Below are 25,843 nucleotides of genomic sequence, written 5' to 3'. Positions count from 1 at the left end.
GCCCCCATTCTCCCCCTGTCTCATTGCCCCCCCAGCGCTCATTCCCCCCCCACGGTGCTCATTCTCCACCCCACTGCTCAGTCTCCCCCTGGCGCTCATTCTCCACCCCGCTGCTCAATTTCCCCCCGGCCCCCATTCTCCCCTGTCTCATTGCCCCCCCAGCGCTCATTCCCCCCCACGGTGCTCATTCTCCACCCCACTGCTCAGTCTCCCCCTGGCGCTCATTCTCCACCCCGCTGCTCAGTCTCCCCCCGGCCCCCATTCTCCCCCTGGCTCATTGCCCCCCCGCGCTCATTCTCCACCACGCTGCTCAGTCTCCCCTGGCTCATTGCCCCCCCGCGCTCATTGAGCAGCATGGTGGAGAATCTCCCCCTGGCTCATTCCCCCCGGCACTCAGTCTCCCCCTGGCCCCCATTCTCACCCTGGCTCATTCTCCACCCCGCTGCTTAGTCTCCCCTAGCTCATTCCCCCCCGTGGCACTCATTCTCCTCCCCGCTGCTCAGTATCCCCCTGGCGCTCATTCTCCACCCCGCTGCTCAGTCTCCCCCTGGCCCCCATTCTCCCCCGGGCTCATTGCCCGCCCGGGCACTCATCCCCCCCCTCAGCTCATTCCTCTCCCCACTGCTCAGTCTCTCCCCTGCCCCCATTCTCCCCCTGGCTTATTGCCCCCCGGCACTCATCCCCCCCCAGCTCATTCCTCTCCCCGGCCCCCATTGCCCCCCTCCTGGCACTCATTCCCCCCCGCCCCGCTCATTCCTCTCCCTGCTGCTCAGTCTCCCCCCGGGCCCAATTTTCCCCCTGGCTCATTCTCCATGCAGCTCACCTGAGTGGTGGCGCAGTCTGGTCCCTGCTGCTGCTGCGGCTGCTGCATCAAGTGATTCTTCTCTTGTCTAGCCAGGCACCCCGGCGCCAGTAAACTTCCTGTTTGTGTGTCAGTGTGCTGTCACGTGGTACCGCTCAATAATATGGGTGCCACGCCTATGAGAGAGGAGTGGCATCCATATTCATGACCTTAATGAGCGGCACCACGTGACCGCACACACAGGAAGAACATATATCGGCGCAGGACCATCGCTGCAGCAGGCATCGCTGGAGCCTGGAGGAGGTGAGTATGAATTGGGGGGGCTAACGAGGGGGAGGGCCGACCCACGGACAAAAAAAAAACCCCACTGCTCAGGTGCCGCCCTCCCACAAAGTCCCGCCCCAGGCACAGGCCCTCCAGTGCCTACTGGTAAATACGGCCCTGTCGGAGCCAAACATATGTTTCCCTGATGGTATTTTCAGCATTGCAGACACCATTAATTTTGCCCAAATTTCATTTGCTGAAATGCAGCCCTATACTTGCAAGGATCCTCCACTATCCTTTACTGCCGCCCTATAGCAAACAAACTTCGTTCTGCTACAGCCCAGCATTCCACATTTTTCTGCTCCAGTTCCTGTTTTTTGCATAGTTGAGTCACTTGCCCTTGTTTCCAAGTTAGGCAGAGTTCACACGTGGCGTTTTTTTCGCGTTTCCGCGGCGGTTTTAACCGCGCGATTTTGCCACGAAAACGCGAAAAATAAGCATCCCATGCATTCCTATGGGATTCCGCAATGCTGTGCTAATGCTGTGGTTTTTACCGCGGCGGAATCGCTTCGCGGTAAAAACCGCAGCATGCTCATTAATTTGCAGAATCGCGGCGATCCCGCACCCATAGGAATGCATTGTTCCGCTTATTTCCCGCATGTGGCTGTGCACACCATGCGGAAAGTAAGCAGAACAATTGCGGATGGTACCCATGGTCCGGAGGAGAGGAGACTGTCCTCCAGGCTTTGGGTACCATATCCCTGTAAAAAATAGAATTTAAAAATAAAAAATGTTGTTATTCTCACCCTCCAGCGTCCCGCGCAGTCTTCCAGCTTCTCTTCACGCTCTCGTTCCCAGTAGTCCTTTGCGAAAATGCTCGCGATGACGTCCCTTCTCGCGGGATCGCGAAGTCTCGCGGTCATTCGCGCGACGTCATCGCGAATTACCGCGAGACGTCGCGATCCCGCGAGAACTGACGTCATCGCGGGCATTTTCGCAAAGGATTACTGGGAACGGATGCGCGGGACGTCGGCGGGTGAGAATAACACTATTTTTTATTTTTTTTTACATTCTATCTTTTACTACTGACGCCGCATAGGCGGCCTCAGTAGTAAAAAGTTGGTCACACTCGTCAAACACTATGTTTGACGAGTGTGACCAACCTGTCAATCAGTTCTCCAAGCGATGCTCCAGATCGCTTGGAAAACGCTAGCATTTTGCAAGCTAAATACGCTTGCAAAATGCTAGTTTTTCCGCGGGAAAATCGCGGGAATTTAAATTGCGATTTTCCCGCGGACTGGAATTCCGGAATTCTCGCGGTAATTTCCGCGAGAGTTCCGGTACGTGTGCACTTAGCCTTAGAGGTATGGTTTGTGGCTGCTTGAAGGTCACTTCTGGCCAGATCTCTCCGAATTGGAGAAGGTTGTAGCTTGGTCTCACTGACAGTTCAGAGCTGATAGCATTGTTGAGCATATTTTTCGAATGGAAGGAAGCAGGATGTGTCTTTAATTTGCAGCACTAAGATTTCTATGCCAGTCACTGAATCTGTGGTACTCAGTGTTGCCCATTTTTGGCGTCCTCAATGCTGATAAATTCAGTCAGATACTTACCCATCATACACGACCATCAGAGAGGCATTTGATTGGTTCCAAATTTTTCAGCAGGACAACAACTCCACACATATGGCCCATATCATTAAAAGTAACCGGCGAGCAGGATTTTGCTTTAAAGTACACACGGTCATATTGGCGCTGTGCTATTTATTAAAACTATACCTGTGGTGAAGAAATTTATTTTGTGTAATCAGGAATGAAAGTCTTCTTATTTTCTCATTGCCATTTTCCTGAAGACTTTCATGGGAACAATGTGCACAAACACCGACCGTGCCTAGGACGGTGCCGGAGCAAAGTTTAAGCCAGGATGATTAGAAAGACACAAGAGCAGTATATGGGCCATGGCAGAACCGAAGACCCTACCCAGAGTACCACCCCACAGTCCTATGCACAAAGCTACGATGGTAAGAAAATTTCAAACCCTAATTACATAGAAGACACTAAATAGTTTTCTTCACCACAGCTATCGTTTTAATGAGTATCACGGCATCAGTATGGCCATGTGTGTACTATACATTACAAAGCAAAATCCTGCTGACAGGTTCTCTTTAAGAACTATTTTTAGTATAAAGAAGAACAATGAGTCTTGCAAGTGATGATATGGCCCTGATTTTAACATAATCGAGCCTGTGTGGATTTACATGAAGACACTAAATGATTTGGCCAAGCCTACATCCACAGAAGATTTGTGGTTAGTTCTCTAAGATGTTTGGAACAATCTCTCTGCGAAATTCTTCAAAAACTGTGCGCGAGTTTATTTAGAATTAATGCATTGATGCAGTTTTGAAGGCAAAGGGTTGACACACCAACCATTGATTTGATTTAGATTTCTCTTTTATTCATTGACATTGAATTTTATTAACTGATAAACACTAAATATTAGCACTTCCATTTTGAAAAATTCTTACGTTGCAGCATTTTTTCTATACCTGCCTAAAGCTCTTTCATAGTACTGTATATACAGGTGCTTGTCACAAAATTAGTTAATTTATTTCATTTCTTCAATACAAAAAAGTGAAACTCATATTATATAAAGTCATTACAATAATAATAATAATAATAATAATCTTTATTTATATAGCGCCAACATATTCTGCAGCGCTTTACAGTTTAACAGTTTCAAAACACAAGTCATAAGTAACAACGTTAACAATACAATAATTAAAGTAAAATAAGATGACCCTGCTTGTGAGAGCGCTTACAATCTACAATGAGGTGGGGAAGATACAAAGTACAGGTGTGTATTTACAATGGTGGTCTAGCCATCCTGAGAAGTGGGGGAAACAGAGTGATTTATTTCAAGTGTTTATTTCTGTTAATGTTGATGATTATGGCTTACAGCTAATGAAAACCCAAAAGTCATTACCTCAGTAAATTAGATTAATTAACAAAAAACACCTGCAAAGGTTTCTAAAGCGTTTAAAAAGGTCCCTTAGTCTGTTTTAGTAGGCTCCACAATCATGGGGAAGACTGCTGATTTGACAGATGTCCAGAAGGCAGTCATTAGCGCACTCCACAAGGAGGGTAAGCCACAAAAGGTCATTCCTAAAAGTGCTGGCTGTTCACAGAGTGCTGTATCCAAGTATATTAAGTTGAGTGGAAGGAAAAAGTGTGGTAGAAAAAGATGCACAAGCAACTGGAATAACTGCAGCCTTGAAAGGATTGTTAAGAAAAGACCATTCAAAAATTTGGGGGAGATTCACAAGAAGTGGACTGCTGCTGGAGTCATTGCTTCAAGGGCCACCACACACAGACGTATCCAGGACATGGGCTACAAGTGTCGCATTCCTTGTGTGAAGCCATTCATGACCAATAGACAACGCCAGAAGCGTCTTACCTGGGCCAATGAGAAAAAGAAATGGACTGTTGCTCAGTGGTCCAAGGTGTTGTTTTCAGATGAAAGTAAATTTTTAATTTCATTTTGAAATTAAGGTCCCAGAGTCTGGAGGAAGAGTGGAGAGGCACACAGCCCAAGCTGCTTGAGGTCTAGTGTGAAGTTTCCACAATCTGATGGTTTAGGGAGCCATGTCATCTGCTGGTGTAGGTCCACTGTGTTTTATTAAGACCAAACTCATTCCAGAAAAATGATGATTAAAAGGCCAATGTCAGAATAATATCAAAATTGTATTTATATAGAAAATACATAAAATCCATAGTGCCAAATAGATAGGGAGAAAGAGAATAGAAAAACACTCACTGGTGCGGTTATACACATGCACACACAAAGGCTCATCCAGGCATGACGTGTATATACATAATATATCAATACACAACTACTCAATCATAATTACATAGATGCAAATCCACAGGTAGTTATACAGGCACAGATGTATAGCCATATGTATGAAATAACATGGGACATTGCCCAAAGTTTATTTAAACTGGCATATACATAAACCATCAAACCCCAGTGCCTACTAACAGCCTCCCATATCCCTCATATGCAGCTAAACAGGACAATACCCAGTAAAGCAAAGTATTTACCACAGAGGTCAGTAGTAGTTAGGGAGCGTGCCACACGCCAAGGATGAGCGCTTCCGTCCCGACGCACGTTTCGGACCTTCCTTCTTCAAGGGGCCTGACTCAGCTGATGATCACCCATCTTTTTATACTGCCCGGTCATTTCATTCTCAAGTAGGACTTGGCACCTGTCCACACTGCCAAAAGTACCAGTACCTGGTGTAAAAACAACAGTATCACTGTGCTTGATTGGCCAGCAAACTCGCCTGACCTTATCCCCATAGAGAATCTATGGGGTATTGTCAAGAAGAAGATGAGAGACACTAGACCCAGCAATGCAGATGAGCTGAAGGCTGCTATCAAAGCAACCTGGGCAACTATAACACCTCAGCAGTGCCAAAGGGTGATCGCCTCCATGCCACGTCACATTGATGTAGTAATTGATGTAAAAGGAGCCCCGACCAAGTATTGAGTGAAATTACTGAACATACATTTCAGTAGGCCAATATTTCTGATTTTAAAATCATTTTTAAGCTGGTGTTAAAAAGTATTCTAATTTACTGAGATAATGACTTTTGAGTTTTCGTTGGCTATAAGCCGTAATCATCAACATTGACAGAAATAAACACTCAACATAATATATGAGTTTCACTTTTTGTATTGAAGAACTGAAATGAATTAACTTTTTGATGAAATTCTAATTTTGTGAGAAGCATCTGTATATGTATTCGGTATATACAGTATACAGTAAATAAATATTTATATAGTATATATGTATTTTAGGGATTCAAGCTTTCTAGCAGCAGTAAGGGTTACACACAGGCACTTGGTTCTGGTGAAACAATCTTAGGTTTATTGTCTCTCATAATTGTTGTGAGTTCATTCTCTGGTTCACCAGTTGTGAGTTCCCCTTCCAGACTCCCTCTGGTGGTAACAGGAGGTAGTGAGGCTGATTTGATCGGTGGAGGTCTGCCACCTGAGAATGAGGATGACAATTGGACCTCAGGATTCTCAGATTGGATTTAAGACAGCCGACGCCCTATTCAGTTGCTGGTGATTCCTTCTGGCTTGTCAGCTCTTGGTATTCAGCTCTGTTCCAGTCATCTAAAGCTAAGTTTTTCTGCTAATGTTCACACTTGATTTTGTTGGTCTAGTCAGTTTTTTGTGTGGTCAGCCAGCCCCTGCTGGGGGCTTTGCTGAATTTCCACTCTTATTTATCAGTGTTTTGCCAATTGGCTTTTTGTCCCTTACTAGTTCGGTCTCTTTTTGCTCTGTCTCAGAATATTTCAGAGTGCTGATATAGTGGGAGAAGTCTAGTGACTTCAGGGTTAATTTTGCTATCAGAAGTGTTGGACATGATTTTTATAAGGTTTTTTGCAGGTTGCAGACAGTGTCTTTCCTTTCCTTTCCTGTCTAGTTAGTTTGGGCCCCATCATTTGCTCAGCCTATTTTCCTTCCTGTGTTTGTGCCTTCATCTTGTTTCACCGTCATTACATGTGTGGGCTATCTATTCCTTTGGGGTCTGCTCTGGGGCAGTTAGTTTTCCCTTTTCTTGCTTTAGGCTTAGTTAGTCCTCCGGCCGTGACGAGGCGTCTAGGAACATCATAGGCACGCTCCACGGCAACTGCTAGTTGTGTGGTAAGATCAGGGATCTGCAATCTGCATAGTTACCAACCTCTCTTGTTTTCTGTGACTTAGCTTGTTTTGCTTTTTTCTCCTCGGTGACCCATTCATAATAGAATCACCAGCCATACCGCAGATTCTAGGGTACTCAAAAGCAGGAAAAAGTTGTTAAAAAAAAAAGTGTCAGAATTTTTTTTTTTATATACTTTCCTCTTTTTTCTCTGGGGCCGTAGGAGGATTTTTTTTTTTTTCTTTTTCGTAATGGAGACTAAGCAATTGTCTGATCGTGTGGAGCAGCTGGCTGCTGAAGTGCAGGGAATTTCCACCTAACTCATTCAGTCACATGCTGCTGAACCTAAGATCGGTCTAAATTTTTGAATTTTAAGAATAATTGTAAATTTTTTCTGGCCTTGAAGCCTAGTTCATCGGGGAGCTCTGTGCAGCAGGTTAAAATTGTCATCTCCTTGCTGCGCGGCGATCCCCAGGATTGGGCTTTTTCTCTGACACCTGAAAATCCTATTCTGACTAATGTGGATGCATTTTTTCAAGCCTTGGGGTTGTTGTATGATGAACCTAATGCTGTTGATCAAGCTGAGAGAACCCTGTTGGCATTAAACCAGGGTCAGGATTCTGCAGAGCTATACTGTCAAAAATTCTGAAAGTGGGCGGTCCTTACTACATGGAGTGATAGTGCATTGGCAGGTCTCTTTCGGAAGGGTTTATCAGAGACCGTAAAAGATGTTATGGTGGGATTTCCTGTTCCCTCTGGTCTGGATGATTCTATGTCATTAGCCATTCAAGTTGATTGGCGTTTACGTGAACGTAAAACTACACGGGAGGCGCTGCCACCTTTTGAACAAACGTCTGAACCTATGCAATGTGATGGGGTTTTGTCTAGGGCGCAACGGCAGGAGTTTAGAATGCGTAATAAGCTGTGTTTTTTCTGTGGAGACTTCTCTCATACTATTTCTGTCTGCCCAAAACGAGAGAAACGTTTTGAGCACACATTTGCTGTGGGCAGTATACAACCTAAATTTCTTTTGGCAATTACTCTCATCTGCTCCTTATCCACATTTTCCACTAAGGCTTTTGTGGATTCAGGAGCAGCGTTGAATCTGATGGATTTGGACTTTGCTAAACGTTGTGGTTTTTCCATGAAGCCTCTGCAGACGCCTATTCCTTTGAGGGGTATTGATGCTACTCCTTTGGCGGAGAATAAACCTCAGTTTTGGACCCAGGTGACAATGCGAGTTGCCCCAGACCACCAAGAAAATTGTAAATTTTTGGTGCTGCATAATTTGCATGATACTATTGTTCTGGGTTTTCCTTGGTTGCAAACTCATAATACAGTTATGGATTGGAAATCTGGGTCTGTGGTGAGTTGGGGTTGTCATTGTGTTCTTAGGGACGCTCCTGTTTTCTCCACCTCTCCTCAGTCTCATGATATTCCTGATTATCTAGCTGATTTTTCTGTTGTATTTAGTGAGAGCAAGTCTGCGTCTTTGCCTCCTCATAGGAGTTATGACTGTGCAATTGAGTTGATGCCTGGGTGTATTTTTCCCAGGGGTTGGCTTTTCAACTTATCAGTACCCTAACATGATGCTATGCGATCCTATATTAAGGAGTCATTGGAGAAGGGTCATATTAGACCATCCTCGTCACCTTTAGGTGCTGTTTTTTTTTTTGTGGCCAAGAAAGATGGTTCATTAAGACCATGTATTGATTACACAGGTCAACGAAAAAAAAATTTTTTTCTGGTGTCCAAAATATTTTAATGAATTTGGGGTATTTTTGGGGTGCTGATTCTGAATATGTCATCAGTTTTGCCAGATTGGCTCAAGTTTTTGAGATTTTTGGTATCTTATTTATAGCACTTGTTGGTAAATGCGACGCATCATCTCATTAATTTCTTTGGATTAGTACTTGAACTGAGCAGTTCTCAATATAGTTTTGTGTTAATTAGTGTTCTAAAAGTTTGTTCATAGCTTGATTTTTGCACTAACTTTATGTTGTTGTCTGTTTTCCAGTGAAAAGCATGAACTCATCATGAAGAAGTTGTCTTAACGATCCAGACTCATTCTGTTACATTTGTGGTGAATATACACTGCCAAAACATAGAAGAAACATAACAGACTTCGTAAAAAAAGTGTATTTTGCCTATTTTGGGGTTATGCTTGGGGACCAAGACAAGTTTTGGGCACCACACATAGTGTGCAAAGCATGTATCGAATTATTACGAAAATGGAGCAAAGGACAAAGAAAAAGCTTCAAATTTGGTGTTCCAATGGTGTGGAGAGAGCCAAAAAATCATCATGATGACTGTTATTTCTGTGCAGTGCAAGTGCAAGGATTCAATAAGCATAAGAAACGAAAATGGGAGTAACATGGAATCTGCAAGAAGGCCTGTCCCTCATTGTGAAGATGTGCCTGTACCTGTGTTTACCATAAATAACAGTCATCATGATGATTTTTTGGCTCTCTCCACACCATTGGAACACCAAATTTGAAGCTTTTTCTTTGTCCTTTGCTCCATTTTCGTAATAATTCGATACATGCTTTGCACACTATGTGTGGTGCCCAAAACTTGTCTTGGTCCCCAAGCATAACCCCAAAATAGGCAAAATACACTTTTTTTACGAAGTCTGTTATGTTTCTTCTATGTTTTGGCAGTGTGTATTCACCACAAATGTAACAGAATGAGTCTGGATCGTTAAGACAACTTCTTCATGATGAGTTCATGCTTTTCACTGGAAAACAGACAACAACATAAAGTTAGTGCAAAAATCAAGCTATGAACAAACTTTTAGAACACTAATTAACACAAAACTATATTGAGAACTGCTCAGTTCAAGTACTAATCCAAAGAAATTAATGAGATGATGCGTCGCATTTACCAACAAGTGCTATAAATAAGATACCAAAAATCTCAAAAACTTGAGCCAATCTGGCAAAACTGATGACATATTCAGAATCAGCACCCCAAAAATACCCTAAATTCGATGAAATATCTTTGGCACCAAAAATGCTGTTGACCAGTGTTATCGTTCCCTTAACAAGATGACGGTTAAATATCAGTACCCGTTACCTCTGATGTCTGATTTATTCTCCAGAGTTAAGAGTGCCTGCTGGTTTACTAAGCTTGACCTCAGGGGGGCGTATAATCTTATTCGCATCAAGCACGGGGATGAATGGAAGACGGCGTTTAATACTCCGGAGGGACATTTTGAGTACCTGGTGATACCTTTTGGGCTCACTAATGCGCCTTCTGTCTTCCAGTCCTTTATGAATGATATTTTCCGTGACTTTGTGGATAAGTTTTTAATCATCTATCTGGATGATATTTTGATCTTTTCTAGTGATTGGGATTCTCATGTGGAACAAGTCCGGACTGTGTTCCGGATTTTGAGGGAGAATTCCCTGTTTGTTAAGGGATCGAAATGCCTCTTTGGTGTACAGAGGATTTAATTTTTGGGATTTATCTTATCTCCATCGACTATTGAAATGGACCCTGCCAAGGTACAGGCCATTTATGATTGGGTTCAGCCTACTTCTTTGAAGGCCCTCCAGAAGTTTTTGGGGTTTGCTAATTTCTATCGTAAATTTATAGGTAATTTTTCTGGTATTGTCAAACCACTGACTGATCTGACCAAGAAGGGCGCTGATGTGCTGAATTGGTCTCCTGAGGCTATCTCAGCATTTCAGGAGCTTAAGCAGAGATTTACTTCAGCTCCAGTTTTATGGCAACCTGATGTCTCACTTCCATTTCAGGTGGAGGTAGATGCTTCTGAGATTGGTGCAGGAGCTGTTTTGTCCCAAAAAGAACCTGTGACTTCTAAGATGAATCCCTGTGCCTTCTTTTCTTGAAAGTTCTCCCCATCTGAACGCAACTATGACGTGGGGAATCGAGAATTGTTGGCCATGAAGTGGGCATTTGAGGAGTGGAGACATTGATTGGAGGGAGCTAGACATCAAGTTGTGGTCCTCACCGATCACAAGAATTTGGTTTATCTGGAGTCAGCCAAACGCTTGAATCCTAGACAGGCTAGATGGGCCTTGTTTTTCACCCATTTTAATTTTGTGGTCTCTTTTCTTCCGGGCACTAAGAATGTTAAGGCAGACGCCCTTTCTAGGAGTTTCTTTGCCGATTCTCTTAGTGTGACCGAGCCTACTAGCATCCAAGGTGAGGGGGTAGTTCTTTCTGCCATTTCGCCCGATTTGAGACGCACCGTGGAGGAATTTCAGGAGGATAAACCTGAGCGTTGCTCTATGGGAAAATTGTATGTTCCTGACCAGTGGAGAAAGAGAGTGATGTCTGAAATTCATTGCTCCGCATTGGCTGGTCATCCAGGTATTTTTGGTACCAGAGATTTGGTGAGTCAGTCCTTTTGGTGGCCTGCCTTATCTCGTGACGTCAGGAATTTTGTACAGTCCTGTGGGACTTGTTCTCGGTCTAAACCCTGTTCTCGTTCTACTGGGTTGCTGATGCCCTTGCCGGTGCCCAAGTGGCCATGGACCCATATCTCAATGGATTTTATTTCTGATCTTCCTGTCTCTCAGAGAATGACTGTTATCTGGGTGATTTGTGATAGATTTTCGAAGATGGTCCATCTTGTACCACTCCCAAAGTTGCCATCTTCCGCTGAGTTGGTGCCCTTGTTTTTACAACAGGTGGTTCGGTTACATGGGATTCCTGAGAACATTGTGTCCGACAGAGGAGTCCAGTTTGTTTCCAGATTCTGGAAAGCCTTTTGTTCCAATCTGGGAATTCAGTTATCCTTCTCCTCCGCGTTTCATCCCCAGACCAATGGACAGACTGAGAGAACAAACCAGACCTTGGAGTCTTATTTGAGATGTTTTATATCTGCTGATCAGGATGATTGGGTCTCATTTTTGCCCTTGGCTGAATTCACACTGAACAATAGAGCTAGTTCTGCCACTTTCATGTCACCCTTTTTCTGTAATTTTGGGTTTCATCCTCGATTCTCTTCAGGGCAAGTGGAACCTTCGTCCTGCCCAGGTGTGGACACTGTGGTTAAGAGAATGCAGCAGATATGGGACCAAGTGGTGGATAAGTTGTCACTATCTCAGGAAAAGGCCCAGCGATTTTCCAACCGGCGTAGGACCATTGGTCCCCGGTTTAAAGTGGGTGATATGGTTTGGTTGTCGTCTAAGAATATTCCTATGAAGGTTGCATCTCCTAAATTTAAGCCAAGATTTATTGGTCCTTATAAGATTTTGGAAATTCTTAATCCTGTTTCGTTTCGATTGGCTCTTCCAGTTACGTTCAAGATCCATAACGTATTTCACAAATCTCTGTTGAAGAGGTTTGTTGAGCCAGTGGTTCCTATGGCAGCACCTCCTGATCCTGTGTTGGTCGAAGGCAATGTGGAATATGAGGTAGAGAAAATATTGGATTCTCGTTTGGTTAGACGGAGACTCCAGTATTTGGTCAAATGGAAGGGTTATGGTCAGGAGGATAATTCTTGGGTCTCTGCCTCCGATATTCATGCCAATATGCTTTTCACCGGGCCCATCCTGATCGGCCTGGTGGCGTGGATGAGGGTTCGGTGACCCCTCCTCAATGGGGGGTACTGTTGTGAGTTCATTCTCTGGTTCACCAGTTGTGAGTTCCCCTTCCAGACTCCCTCTGGTGGTAACAGGAGGTAGTGAGGCTGATTTGATCGGTGGAGGTCTGCCACCTGAGAATGAGGATGACGATTGGACCTCAGGATTCGCAGATTGGATTTAAGACAGACGACGCCCTATTCAGTTGCTGGTGATTCCTTCTGGCTTGTCAGCTCTTGGTTTTCAGCTCTGTTCCAGTCATCTAAAGCTAAGTTTTTCTGCTAATTTTCACACTTGATTTTGTTGGTCTATTCAGTTTTTCGTGTGGTCAGCCAGCCCCGGCTGGGGGCTTTGCTGAATTTCCACTCTTATTTATCAGTATTTTGCCAATTGGCTTTTTATCCCTTACTAGTTCGGTCTCTTTTTGCTCTGTCTCAGAATATTTCAGAGTGCTGATATAGTGGGAGAAGTCTAGTGACTTCAGGGTTAATTTTGCTATCAGAAGTGTTGGACATGATTTTTGTAGGGTTTTTTGCAGGTTGCAGACAGTGTCTTTCCTGTCTAGTTAGTTTGGGCCCCATCATTTGCTCAGCCTATTTTCCTGCCTGTGTTTGTGCCTTCATCTTGTTTCACCGTCATTACATGTGTTGGGGCTATCTATTCCTTTGGGGTCTGCTCTGGGGCAGTTAGTTTTCCCTTTTCTTGCTTTAGGCTTAATTAGTCCTCCGGCCGTGACGAGGCGTCTAGGAACATCGTAGGCACGCTCCACGGCTACTGCTAGTTGTGTGGTAAGATCAGGGATCTGCAATCTGCATAGTTACCAACCTCTCTCGTTTTCTGTGACTTAGCTTGTTTTGCTTTTTTCTCCTCGGTGACCCATTCATAACACATAATCTTCAAAAGTAAACAAAGTCCATTTACAAAAACCTCTCATTAGCGAACCACTACTGGAGCCTTCAATTCCAGGACTTACATTACCGAGGTCAGCCACCTCGGTGATACATACCTGCCATCCAGGACTTTCCCTCCTGCTTTCACACATACCCCCTCAACCCCTCACCCAATGCCGGGGCACCTTCTGTCACCAATACAGTGTGCTCTCAACAGGACATTGGCATTCCTATATAGTTTTTCCTGGTTTATGTTCTACATGAAAATTAACCCTTTTGCGACAGAACCTGTTTTTGCCTTCGTGACCAGGCCAGTTTTTTTTTAAATTCTGACTAGTGGCACTTCAACATATCCCAGTTATTCTGAGATTGTTTTTTCACGGCATATTGTACTTCAGGATAGTGGTAAAATATGTTTGATATGATTGTGTTTATTTCTGAAAATAACAGAAATTTGGCAAAAATTAAAAAAAAATTTGCTATATTTAGACTTTCGAGTTATATGCCGTTAAACCAGAATCATGTCACAAAAATTATTTATTAAATACAGATGGGCAAACGAGCAGTAAAGTTCGCGGTCCGTACCGAACGCCAGGGTGTTTCTCGCACTGTCATGCCCATGACAGCGTGGCAAACACTGCCTCTGATCGGCGGTAAAATCATTACCGCTGGTCAGAGAGCAGTGGTTTCCACGCTGTCATGAACCCTCAGCTGTCAGCTTTAGCAAGGTTGGTTATCAAGAATAGATGGGTTCCAATGCCATTTTTTTAAAATTATTTAAATAAATGATTTTAAAAAACGGGGTTGGGTTCCCCCTATTTGTGACGACCAACCAATCTAAAACAGACAACCGAGGGCCAGTATCCTCAAAAAGTACGGGGCCATGGATATTGGCCCCTCGAGTCTAAAAATAGCAGCCCGCAGCTGCTTTAAATTGGCTGGTCGCCACAAATGGGGGGAACCCCACTCCGTTTTTTAAAATCATTTATTTAAATAATTTAAAAAAATGGAGTTGGGACCCATCTATTCTTGATAACCAACCTTGCTAAAGCTGACAGATGAGGGTTCATCCAGTGAAGAGAAAACAGCTGCACTCTGGGAAATTTTGATTTTCAATGCAAAAATTTTTTTATTGAAGACACCATAGGGGAATAGTGCGTGAGCAAAGTTTCTGCCACCTCGACATTCTCAATATTGGTCTCTGACCGTGCAGGCAAAGGACTTTGAGAGATTCCTGATACTTCCAGGGTTTTATTAAGTTGACATAATATATTTGGGAGGGCTTCCTTTTGCCTGTTGTTGTTTTTTTTTGTAGTTGACGTCTCCCACATTTTTCCATTACTTCATAGGGTCCCTGGCCAGGAACTTGGTCTCCACTGTGGACACCAGTACCTGATCCACAGGCTTACATTGTCTCACTCAATCTGACCTATTATAGACTCTTGATTGTGTCTTTTGTGCCTTGAGAAGTTTTTCTGTTAAAATAGGCATAACTTTGCCAATCCTCTCCTTCAATCCTCTCCACATGCTCTAATACGCTTTTGTAGGGCGCGAGGTCTCAGTTTCCCATGTTTCCTTTGCTACTTACAGGAGTCTAGGGTGGTGTCAGCCATTCAGCACCCTAAAAAGAAAAAATCCCAGGGAGGCTTGGGGAACTTGCGTAATGGAGAACAATACTGTAGGTAGGGTAAAAGACAGTCCTGATCCCGACCGTCTTTCTCTACTATTTTCTTTAACAAAGCCTTCAAGGTTTTATTAAACCTGTCGACAAGGCCATTCATTTGCTGGTGGTGCAGTGAGGTACGTGGTTGCAAAATTTGTAGGGTCTCACACAATTCCCTCATGACTGTAAACCAAGCCCAGCTACTCAATATGCACAAGCTTTTCCTGTCCTGGAGTCTATTTTAATCAGAGGACTTAAAACTTGGTGAAAACATCACTTGAAAAGAGTTGACAAGGTTGGAAAACTTGTCTTCAGATAAAGCTATATGCAGACTTTCAGTTGACCGGGAGAGGTAGGAGAGTTATGCTATTTTAGTGGGGTTATGATCAGTACGAGATTGTTATTGGCAGTGCAGGTCATGTTACACAGGATAATGCGATGCCTAGAACAGTAATTTTCTATGCCATCCAAAAGATCATTTCACCTGACGAATGAGCATTTTGCTTGTTCATCGGGTGAATAGCAGAATGTCCAATAAATCCCCGAAAAAAATGGATTTCTTGACTAAGTACTGTATAATGTTTCAACGATTTTTCTAATTGATAAACATTTTTTTTATGTAGCTAGATTGTACAAATATATAATATTCTCTTGGTTCATCAGGATGTATCAGATAATGACGACGTTGTGATTTGCGAAGAAGACACCCATGTTACACAGAAGAAGGTAAAAAATCTGCTTTACTATCCAAGGTCAACTGAAAATCTGCCGGAATCTGTTCCTCCAACAAGTAAGTTTCTCTTATTTCCTTTATGGATTTTATAATAGTCCAAATCGAACAAAATTAGATTAGTTAAACTGGAGAAAAATAGAGAAGCAAAGGCGAAATAGCACAAATTTCCTAGCATATGGGAGAACTGTTATGTTCTCAATGTACTCTTGTTTCTCACTTTGTGAAAAGTGGTCAGTTTAATAAATGTGTTGCTGAAATTGTGTATAAAATGTGATAAAGAGAAACCATCTGCTGGAAAATAAATGACCTTTAATAAAGCTGTTTCTTCTGGTCATGTAAATGTGTTTGGAGGATTTGCATAATTCAGAAACCAGCTTTCTCTGTGTTTGATTTAAATTGTACTTACTGAAAATATGTTTACACCTGATGTCCGGCGGCACTGAATAGCCAGCGATCAGTTACTTGTTTAATTGACGGTTATTTAAAGGGGTTGTCCAGCCTTAGGATAAAATTCTGCAGTCACTCTATAACTGCAGACTTGTGAATCCTCACATTACGCACACTGAGGATTCTCTGGTTGCAGTGGCGGGGGTGTGACTACAAGTATGCAGTCACATGCCAGCTAAACATATGCAGCCTCGCTCAATGCAAGTGTATTCAGCGAGAGCGAAGATGTCTAGTTGGAATATGGCCAGAAATATGCAAATCACATACTTAGAATGTTAGAGTTGTAAGAGTCCCCCTGGGTGATCTGGTCCAACCCGCTGCTCAATGCAGCTTAGGATTCACTAAACCATCTCAGACAGATGTCTGTCCAGCCTCAGTTTGAAGACTTCCATTGAAGGAGAGCTCACCACCTCTCGTGGCAGCCTGTTCCACTCATTGATCACCCTCACTGTCAAAAAGTTTTTTCAAATATCTAATCTGTGTCTTCTCCCTTTCAATTTCATCCCATTGCTTCTCATGTTTCCATGTGCAAATGAGAATAAGGATGATCCCTCTACACTGTGACAGCCCTTCAGATATTTGTAGACAACCATTAAGTCTCCTGTTAGCCTTCTTTTTTGCAAGCTAAACATTCCCAGATCCTTTAACCGTTCCTTGTAGGACATACTTTGCAGTCCGCTCACCATCCTGGTTGCTCTTCTCTGAACTTGTTCCAGTTTTTTAAAATGTGGTGCCCAGAACTGGACACAGTATTCCATATGTGTCCTGACAAAGGAGGAGTAGAGGGGGATAATTACTTTACATGATCTAGACTTAGGGCCCCGTCACACATAGCGACTCACCAGCGATCCCGGCAACGATATGAACTTGTCAGGATCGCTGGTGTGTCACTACATGATTCGGGGGGGGGGCGGTTGCTGATAAGTGTCACACACAGCGATATCGCTAGCGATCTCGCTGTGTGTGACGGGGGCTTTAGGTACTGGGGCCGCCACTTGAGAAACCTTTACAGCATGCAGAGGGCGCAATGTGAAGATTCAGAAGTTTTCAGTCACAGAGAGTAGCTGCAGACTTGTAGCCTAAGGGCCCCGTCACACATAGCAACTCACCAGCGATTCCGACAACGATATGAACTTGTCAGGATCGCTGGTGTGTCGCTACATGATCGCTGGTGAGCTGCCAAACAGGCAGCTTCACCAGCGATCAGGACAGCAACACGCGGGTAACAAGCGACGCGTGGCGCTTAGAAACCTGATGTTTACCTTGGTTACCAGCTCCCTGCACCAGCGCGCTGGTATCTAACGTACATATCGGGTTTCTAAGCGCCGTGCGGCGCTTAGAAACCCGAAGTTTACCTTGGTTACCAGCTTCAGCTCGCTGATCGCTGATCTCCCGCCTGCCACACGCAGCGATGCGTGCTGGCCAGCGGGAGACCAACGATCAAAAAAATGTCCAGACCATTCCAGCACGATCAGCGATACCCGGCAGGGGGGCCGGTCGCTGATACCTGTCATACACAGCGATCTTGCTGGTGAGATCGCTGTTGCGTCACAAAACTTGTGACTCAGCAGCGATCTCGGTAGCGAGATCGCTGTGTGTGACGGGGGCTTAACCCGGTCAACAAATCTAGTTGCCTGTTTACAGATGCGCACTGAACAATCTGTAATAGATCGTTCAGTGTTCAGTACGCATAAGCTGCCATTGTTCTTGGCAGCACATGTCTTGTTTACACAGGACGGGGCACTGCCGAGAACAGTAATCTTTAGTGTAGAACAAAATATTATTTCACCTGACGAACAAGCATTTTACTTGTTTGTCTGGTGATTGGCAACCTCCTTAAGGCCCCGTCACACATAGCGATCTCGCTAGCGAGATCGCTGCTGAGTCACAAGTTTTGTGACACAACAGCGATCTCACCAGCGAGATCGCTGTGTGTGACAGCGATCAGCAACCGGCCCCCCCTGCCAGTATCGCTGATCGCTGTAGGAAAGCCCAGGACTTTTCTTTGGTCGCTGGTCTCCCGCTGGCCAGCACACATCGCTGCATGTGACAGGCGGGAGACCAGCGATCAGCTGGTTACAACATACACATCGGGTATCCAAGGGACGTTACTCCCTTAGAAACCCAATGTGTACGTTAGTTACCAGCGCGCTGATGCAGGGAGCTAACGAACACAGTGACGCCGCGCGCTGGGCGTCGCTGTGCTGATCGCTGGTGAAGCTGTCGGTTTGACAGCTCACCAGCGATCACATAGCGACTTACCAGCGATCCTGACACGTTGATATCGTTGTCGGGATCGCTGATGAGTCGTTATATGTGACGGGGCCTTTAGACTGTAGTGTTATCGTAAATTGATTGTTCCTCGTTCACAAAAAATGTTCAGTGTAAATTGACCTTAATTTATCCAGTGTGTTCAAAGAGTCCCTGAAAAAAGGGAGATATCCCGGACTCCCTTAAAGAAACACTCTAATCAAAGTTTTCATCTTCTTAATATATTGCAATCATCATATTACATAGCACTGTGTGCTTACAATTGCTCATTTTGCTCTTGTACCCAGTTAATTATTCTCTTTTCCATTACAACTCTAACATCACGTGATTAAAAACAGACTAGCTGAATTCTTCTAAGCTTTATGTAGGAACTGAAAGTCTATTTTCCCTTCATGACTCATCTTTGGTGTAGTTTTGATAGAATACCTATTTTATCCTGTGTACATTGTCAGCAAGATGCTAATCCGTGATAGAACTGGGTTACGCAAATTAGCCTGGCTGGACTGCACATGAGACCTATTCAGGCAGTGATAATCTCCTGCTTATAAAACACCGATTCTACTGAACCTACAACACATTGCAGAGTAAGCCTAGGGTCACACAACCCTATTTTTTTTCTACGAAAAAATCTGTCCAATTATGGTAATCATAATATGATCAGAGTTTGATCACTGTGCGATCTGATTTTCTGAGGAGAAGGTTGAAAATAAAAATGTTCTCCATCTACTCCATTCTGTCTGTTTCTGAAAATCAGACCGTACTCTCATGTCATCAAAGTGTGGTCCGATTTTTTTCCTCAAACTCAATGTGCATGGTCGAGTTTGATCGGAATAACGGATGCAAAACGTTCATGCTGGATTTTTTTCCTCGGACAGAGACAAGAAAAAAGTTGGGCATCTGCATGGCTCTACTGGATAACATTGGTCCGAGTACGATACGATGTTTTGTATGATCGCCCTTGGACGGAACGTATGGTCATCCTCACAAGCCATTTGTGACACATTGCTGTAGTCAGGCTCTCTTACTATATATGGCTACTTTCAGATTAAATAGCAAAAATCTGCTGACAGATTCCCTTTAAGAGTTGATCAATTTCTCATGGTTCCTAGCATCTTGACTCGCACGCATGTCTCCGCATTTCTGCGATTATCTTCACTCTAAACGCCCCTTTACATTTAGCGATGCACCAGCGATCCCGACCACGATACGACCCGGTCAGGATCGCTGTTGCATCGCTAATTGGTCGCTAGTGAGCTGCCAAACAGGCAGATCTCACTAGCGATGTAGCCATGCTCGGCGGTCATTACTTACCTTTCAGACGCGGCGATCCTGACATCCTCCACCCGCGTCCACGCATCGCTTGTCGGTGCCAGCAGGAAGCGCCCAACAAGAAATGGAGATGCACGATCTTGCGCGCTCAGTGACAGACAGCGGGGGAGCCGGTCGGAGGTAAGTATCACACATAACGATATCGCTAGCAATATCGCTGCTGCGTCACAAAATCGGTGATGCTTTAGCGATATTGCTAACTATATCGCTATGTGTAAAGCCCCCCTTAGGCATAGTCACAATCAAAGTTCTGATGCCTTATGATGTCAGGACGCAATCTGTACATCTGATGGGAGGGCTGTATGCATGGAGGGTCTGGTTTGGAATCCTAATTCTTGGGGATACAGTCTGAGAGTTATAAGGTGTCTCGTCTTGCATCTGTAAATTAAGGAGGGTCTGTATGCAGGGAGCATCTAGCCACGGGTCTGTTGTGTTGTTTTTTTTCAGGGGGGTCTGTTCTGCAGTCTGTATACAGGTATGCTTTTGTTTGAGATGTATATTTCTAGAGGTCAATATGGCTTCAGATCCATTAGATCATGGAATAAATGAAAATTTTGTTTAATCTTTCAGATTTTGCTTGCATCAGATTTGAACCTCTTAACACAAAAGGACATACATGTATGTTCTAATGGGGTGACACTTGCTTTTTCAGGATAAACTAGTACGTCACTGAGAGGGTGTGAGCACAACAGCTATGCTCATGCCATTTGCAGTGGGAGCCGGCAGTATGGCAGGCACGACACTGACTAAGGATCGTGCCTCTGACTGCGCAACCCCCATAGATTTAGCTAGAGGGTCAGATTACGGTGCCAGAATTCCCCCCTCCCACTATTCCTTCCAGGTAATGCTCTATTGGGACCCCTGAATGACTAATGGGGAAAAGAGGGAAGGGGCGGCTAGCCACACCCACAGGGGTTAAATCCAGGTACCAGGGGTCAGTGCTTCCTCTTTCTCCTCGGCTGACCCCTGGTAGCTGTTGTCCCAACCTCCCTCCCTTATGTATATATTATGTATGTATGTATTTGGTTTTGCTTGTTGAAACGTTTAGGCCCCGGACCCTCTGGCACTGAGGTCGCCCCTATGCAGGAATCCCCTATAGAATCCATTCCCGTAGCCCCTGCGCAGGAATCCCCTATAGAATCCACTCCCTTTACCCTGCCCGGTTTCCCACAGCCCATCGCCCGAGGCCCTGGAGCTTCCTCCCTGCCTCCCCCCCGATGGATCCCGGGTCTGCAAGGCCTGAGTCGCCCCCCCAGCCGGCTCACACATCAAACCCACCTCCTGCGTCTTTGTTCGGCTCCAGCCGCATCACTGCTATGTCCGATCCAGGCAGACTCTCCTTGCGTTCCTCTAAGCCCCCGGAGCATCTGCATGTTGATGGGGGGCTGTACATCGGGCTCCACGTGCGGCCATGGTGCGCCTGCCGCTGGCACCCGGGAGCTCCGCGGCATCTATACCCCGAACAGTATCGCGGCGAACCCCTGCAGCTCCCACTCCCCCCTCCGCTCTGCCCGGGCCCTCCTCTCAGCTGACTTTCCTACCGTTGGCGAGAAGGGCTCCAAGGTCCGTGGCCCAGCCTCAGCCCCTGCCTCCACCTCCTCCGGCTGCAAACTCTTACGTCGGGCGGGGAGCGGGTACATCCCCAGGTCAGGCGGGCTCTTCAATCGGGCCCCGGGGGGAGGCGAGGGGCGTGCCTCCATTTCCGACCACCGCTGGGACAAGGCCACGGGCCCGGACGGCGATGGCCTCCTCTAGCCCTCCAGCGCATCCCCGCACGGCCACATATCTAGCCTCCCCGGCCAGAAGTAATCCTCCAGCGGTGCTGGTCGGTGCCAATAGACCCGCCCACAAGCGTCATGCCGGGGGCGGGAACCACCTCCGCCCAAACCCCGCCCACACTCCACCCAGGCCCATTTCTGTCCATCAAGGACAGAGTGCACGGCAAGCTCCGCCCACCCATTCAAAAAATGGGCGGGAGAAGGAATGCCGACCCCGCCTTACCTCCCCTGTGGGCGTAGGGATGCCGCCCACTAGGGGAGGCTGCGGGGCCAGTTCAATAGCCTCCAGTGCTGCTGCAGAGCGCGCTGTTAGGTCCTACCAAACGGAGCAGCGGGTTCTGCACCAACGACTGTATAATGCACCATGTAACGCTCCATGTAATGCACCATGTCACACAAGCACACCAATAAACGCAAACTCTGGCAACATTAACACATTAACCACACAGTATACACCGCCAACACCCCCAATGACACAGACACACGTATGCAGCCAAACCACACCCACTCATGATGACCTGTCAATCACACGCAGTACACCCCCCCTTCCCGATATCACCCCCCCTTCAATGCCTCTTTCTGCCCCCGCGATCACGGCCCTTGATCAGCACGCTCAACACTACATTCAAGAGCTACGCGCCCCAATCACACCCACTAGCCATGACGGTCAAAGGCGTAGACGCCGCAGACCCTCCCCGTCCTCCTCTGCAGAGTCCAACCGCCAGCACAACAGTCCCCGCAACCACCGTTACCACCACAGACGCAGCTCGCGTAGCAGTCACCACAGGTCCCGGTCAGCCAGATGGCGTTCACTTCCCCGTTGTCTACAGAATGGTCCGACACATCCGAGAGTCGCAGCAGACGCTCTCATGCCTCCGTCCGAAGACACCGTTCACACCGCTCACATGCCAGAGAGTTTTTGTCTCAACGCAGAGCCGCCTCCAACCTGTTTCTTAGCCGCGAGTCTGTCGAGGCTCCACCATCAGAGGGAGCCGATCAACATCATGCACCAGACAGGCCGCAGCAATCACGCGCTCCATCCTTGGCGGCCAGCCGCCTCAAAGATCCATCCACGCATCCACGACCCGCGCTTGCCATGCAACGGGCATCTTCACCAGCTAGCGGTAAGGGAGTCCAATCATCAGCTCTCTGGGCCTCCGTTCACCATCAAACTAGCTCTGCAGCAAGAGCCGGAGTTCCTCTACCCCAGAGAGAGGTACGGCCTGCACCAGACATCGGTGAGTTATCCACAATCGTTGAGCACCACACCATACACAATGCAGGAGAACCGGATTTAGCATCAGCCATCAGGGCGCTGGTCCAGCAGTTCTCACGCCCGGGTGCGCCCCGGACAGCAGGATAACACCGCAAACACATAGCCTACACAAGAACAAATCTTTCTGTGGAGTCGGCCCATTGGGCACACACATAGGCCTAGAAACACAGCATAAAATCTGGAATAATGATTACGTGGATATATGGTCGCTGCTATCAGCGGATCAGCTTACTGTGGACAAGGAAAGGTGAACTGTGTAGCGGTCTCACGAGAGCGGCAAGATGAGGGTAGTGCACACTATGAACAACTGGCTACAGGCCTTCTCAGTACTTGGGTGTATTATGGGTCAGAAACACCCAGAGCGTTGTTCCGAACTGTTCATCTATCAAGACCTAGTATACAACTCATACAAGGACCGTGGTGGTTCCGCATGGAGGCAATACGACGAAGAGTTCCGCAGGCGTTTAGCCCAGGAACCCGAGTTAGGATGGGGGGTTAAAGCGACTGACGGGTGGCTGTGACTCATGCTGTCACAAAAACACCCCTTTTCATCAACGGCCACTAGTCACTCTGCAGCCGCAGGCCAGAATTCAGTGGTCGTACGAAGACCCGGGGCCTGCATGTTATTTAATGAGGGAAACTGTCGCTACCAAGGGGGCTGTAGATTTAGACACGAATATTCCGCTTGCGGCGGAGGACACCCTGATGCAAATAGACCCCATAACAGGCAGAACCCCAGTGAGCGTAACCGCAATGGGGCCCTGGCTAAGCCTGTACCCCAATAAGCAAGTCGCACAACAGCTTCACCATGGTTTCAAATACATTTTTTTCATCCCCTACAGACTTAGTAGAACTCCAACTCTATCGAAAAACTTAAAGTCAACTCGTGAATACCCCGCAATCGTAAAAGAAAAAATCGCAAAAGAAGTTGAGCTAGGTAGAATGGCGGGCCCGTTTACATCACTTCCTTTCAAAAACATCAGAATTTCGCCGCTTGGTATAGTTCCCAAAAGAGAAAAAGGTAAATACCGGCTAATCCATCACCTCTCATACCCAAAAGGCGAATTGGTTAACGATGCAATCCTCCCAGAAGAGGCGTCGGTAGCCTACGCTTCGTTTGACAAGGCGGTAGAGCTGGTACGCACAGCCGGGCCAGGGGCCCTGCTTGCGAAAACGGACATAGAATCGGCTTTCCGACTTCTACCCGTCCATCCTGAATGCTTCCACCTGCTGGGTTGCAGGGTTGACCAGCTCTTTTATTACGACATGTGCCTACCGATGGGCTGTTCCATCTCATGTCACTACTTCGAGCTGTTCAGTACTTTTCTAGACTGGGTCGTTCGCTACGAGACAGGCACTAATTCAACAATCCACTACCTCGACGATTTTTTATTTGCGGGCCCAAGAGACTCTAAACTCTGCCACTTCCTTCTCGAAAAATTTAAATTTATTGCAAATAAGTTCAGAGTACCCCTATCACCCGAAATAACAGTAGGCCCCTGCAATGTGCTGCCTTTTTTGGGCATCGAAATAGCCACTAACGCTTTGGTTTTTCTCCTGCCAGCCGATAAATTGGAAAAAATATTGCGGATGGTGGAAAGTTTCTGCGGGGTCAAAAAAGTCACACTTCAACAACTGCAGTCCCTGCTTGTTTGCTCAATTTTGCCTGCCGCGTAATGGCGGTCGCCAGAGCCTTCTCTCGCCGGCTATCACTGGCAACGAAAGGCGCTACTCAGCCTGGCCATAGAATTAGAGTCACTCGATCTTTGAAGGCAGACCTACTAGTTTGGGGGACATTCCTGAAATCCTACAATGGCCATACCTGCATCATGGCACCGGAGGTATCAAGCAGGGAATTAGGCCTTGTGGCGGGGGGAAACTGCACTGCTGGTTTCGCATCTACGTACCAAAACCAATGGTGCAAGGGCAACTGGCCTGAGTCATGGGCCTCGGCAGACTGGGGACGTGACCCAGCGCTGATAGAGATTTTCGCATTAGTGGCTGCGGTCAAGCTCTGGGGTACCCAATTAGAAAACATGAACATTAGAATTTTAACCAAATACCCGCGGACGGCAAAAAATTTAAACAGCATGTCTTCCTCTTCCCCTCCTTTACTCGCTCTCTTGCGCCCCCTGTCTTTACTATGCCTGCAGCACAATATCTGGTGTCGGGCCAGGGTAACGTCGGAGGTAGATGATAAACTGGTTAACTCTCTGCTGTTTTCCGATTGGCAGGCTTTCAGACTCCTCCCCATGGCACAGCCATTGGACACCCAGTGTCCTGCATCCCTCTGGGACACGATGGCCAATCATTGATGCCTTTGATCCGTGCCTCGGTTACATCGGCTACTTGGCAAGTCTACGGTAAGGCATGAGAGGAATGGTGCTCTTCATGGTAAGCCAGTTGACAGATGCGACCGTGCGAGATGCAAGGTTCTGGTAGAATTTTTAAACCGACTTAGACTAAGAGGCTCATCGGGTACATCTGCGCAGCACAATTTATCGGGCTTAGCATTCTTTTTTCAGCTAATGGGATGAGTGGATGTCACCAAGTATTTTTTCATTAAACAGGCCGTAAAAGGCTGGATAAGACTTCAACCTAGCCAGGAGTGTCGTCGTCCCATATCGCTGAGCCTTCTGCACGATATTATAGCAATTTCCTCATCGGTGTGCAAATCAAAATTCGAAGCTGCCCTGCTATCAGCAGCTTTCGCTATTACCTTTTTTGGGGCACTTCGCATTAGTGAGCTAGTTCCACGGTCTAAATCAGCGGCGGAGGGCGGGTTAATCAGTGATGATTTAGTGATATGCAGCGACGCTCTGCGCATTCGCGTGCGGAAATCCATATGCGATCCCTCAGGCAGAGGCACATGGGTCCTAGTGAAGTCATCAAATGGCCCCGTATGCCCTATAAAAGTAGTCAAGCGCTACGCGAGCCTAAGACAGGAAGGCAGATTCTTCCTCACACACTCGGACGGGTCCCCCCTTACCATGTACCAGTTTAGCGCAATTTTTAAACAGTGCCTTCAAAAAGTAGGCGCTAACCCATCAGAATACGGTACACATTCCTTCTGAATAGGAGCCGCCACCTAAGCAGCCAAAGCAGGAGTATCGGAAGCAGAGGTGCAGA

General features: G+C 46.2%; 1 protein-coding gene across 3 annotated transcripts in view; it reads left to right on the top strand.

Annotated features, from left to right (window-relative positions):
• Nucleotides 1-25,843, top strand: part of SPOCD1 (SPOC domain containing 1) — a 171,670-nt gene that overhangs the window by 58,030 nt on the left and 87,797 nt on the right. For 2 of the 3 annotated variants that reach the window (XM_073551940.1, XM_073551941.1), the window contains exons 4-5: nt 15,544-15,670; nt 24,949-25,077. In XM_073551940.1, the coding sequence (XP_073408041.1) occupies nt 15,544-15,670; nt 24,949-25,077 (256 nt within the window). The remainder of the gene's footprint in view (nt 1-15,543; nt 15,671-24,948; nt 25,078-25,843) is intronic. The other variant, XM_073551942.1, reaches the window with a different exon arrangement.

The sequence above is a fragment of the Dendrobates tinctorius genome, unplaced genomic scaffold, assembly GCF_039654945.1.
Source record: "Dendrobates tinctorius isolate UK_male_01 unplaced genomic scaffold, ASM3965494v1 ptg000183l, whole genome shotgun sequence".
Taxonomy (NCBI): domain Eukaryota; kingdom Metazoa; phylum Chordata; class Amphibia; order Anura; family Dendrobatidae; genus Dendrobates; species Dendrobates tinctorius.
Note: the sequence above shows the minus strand (reverse complement) of the source record. Positions and strands in the feature narration are given on the sequence as shown.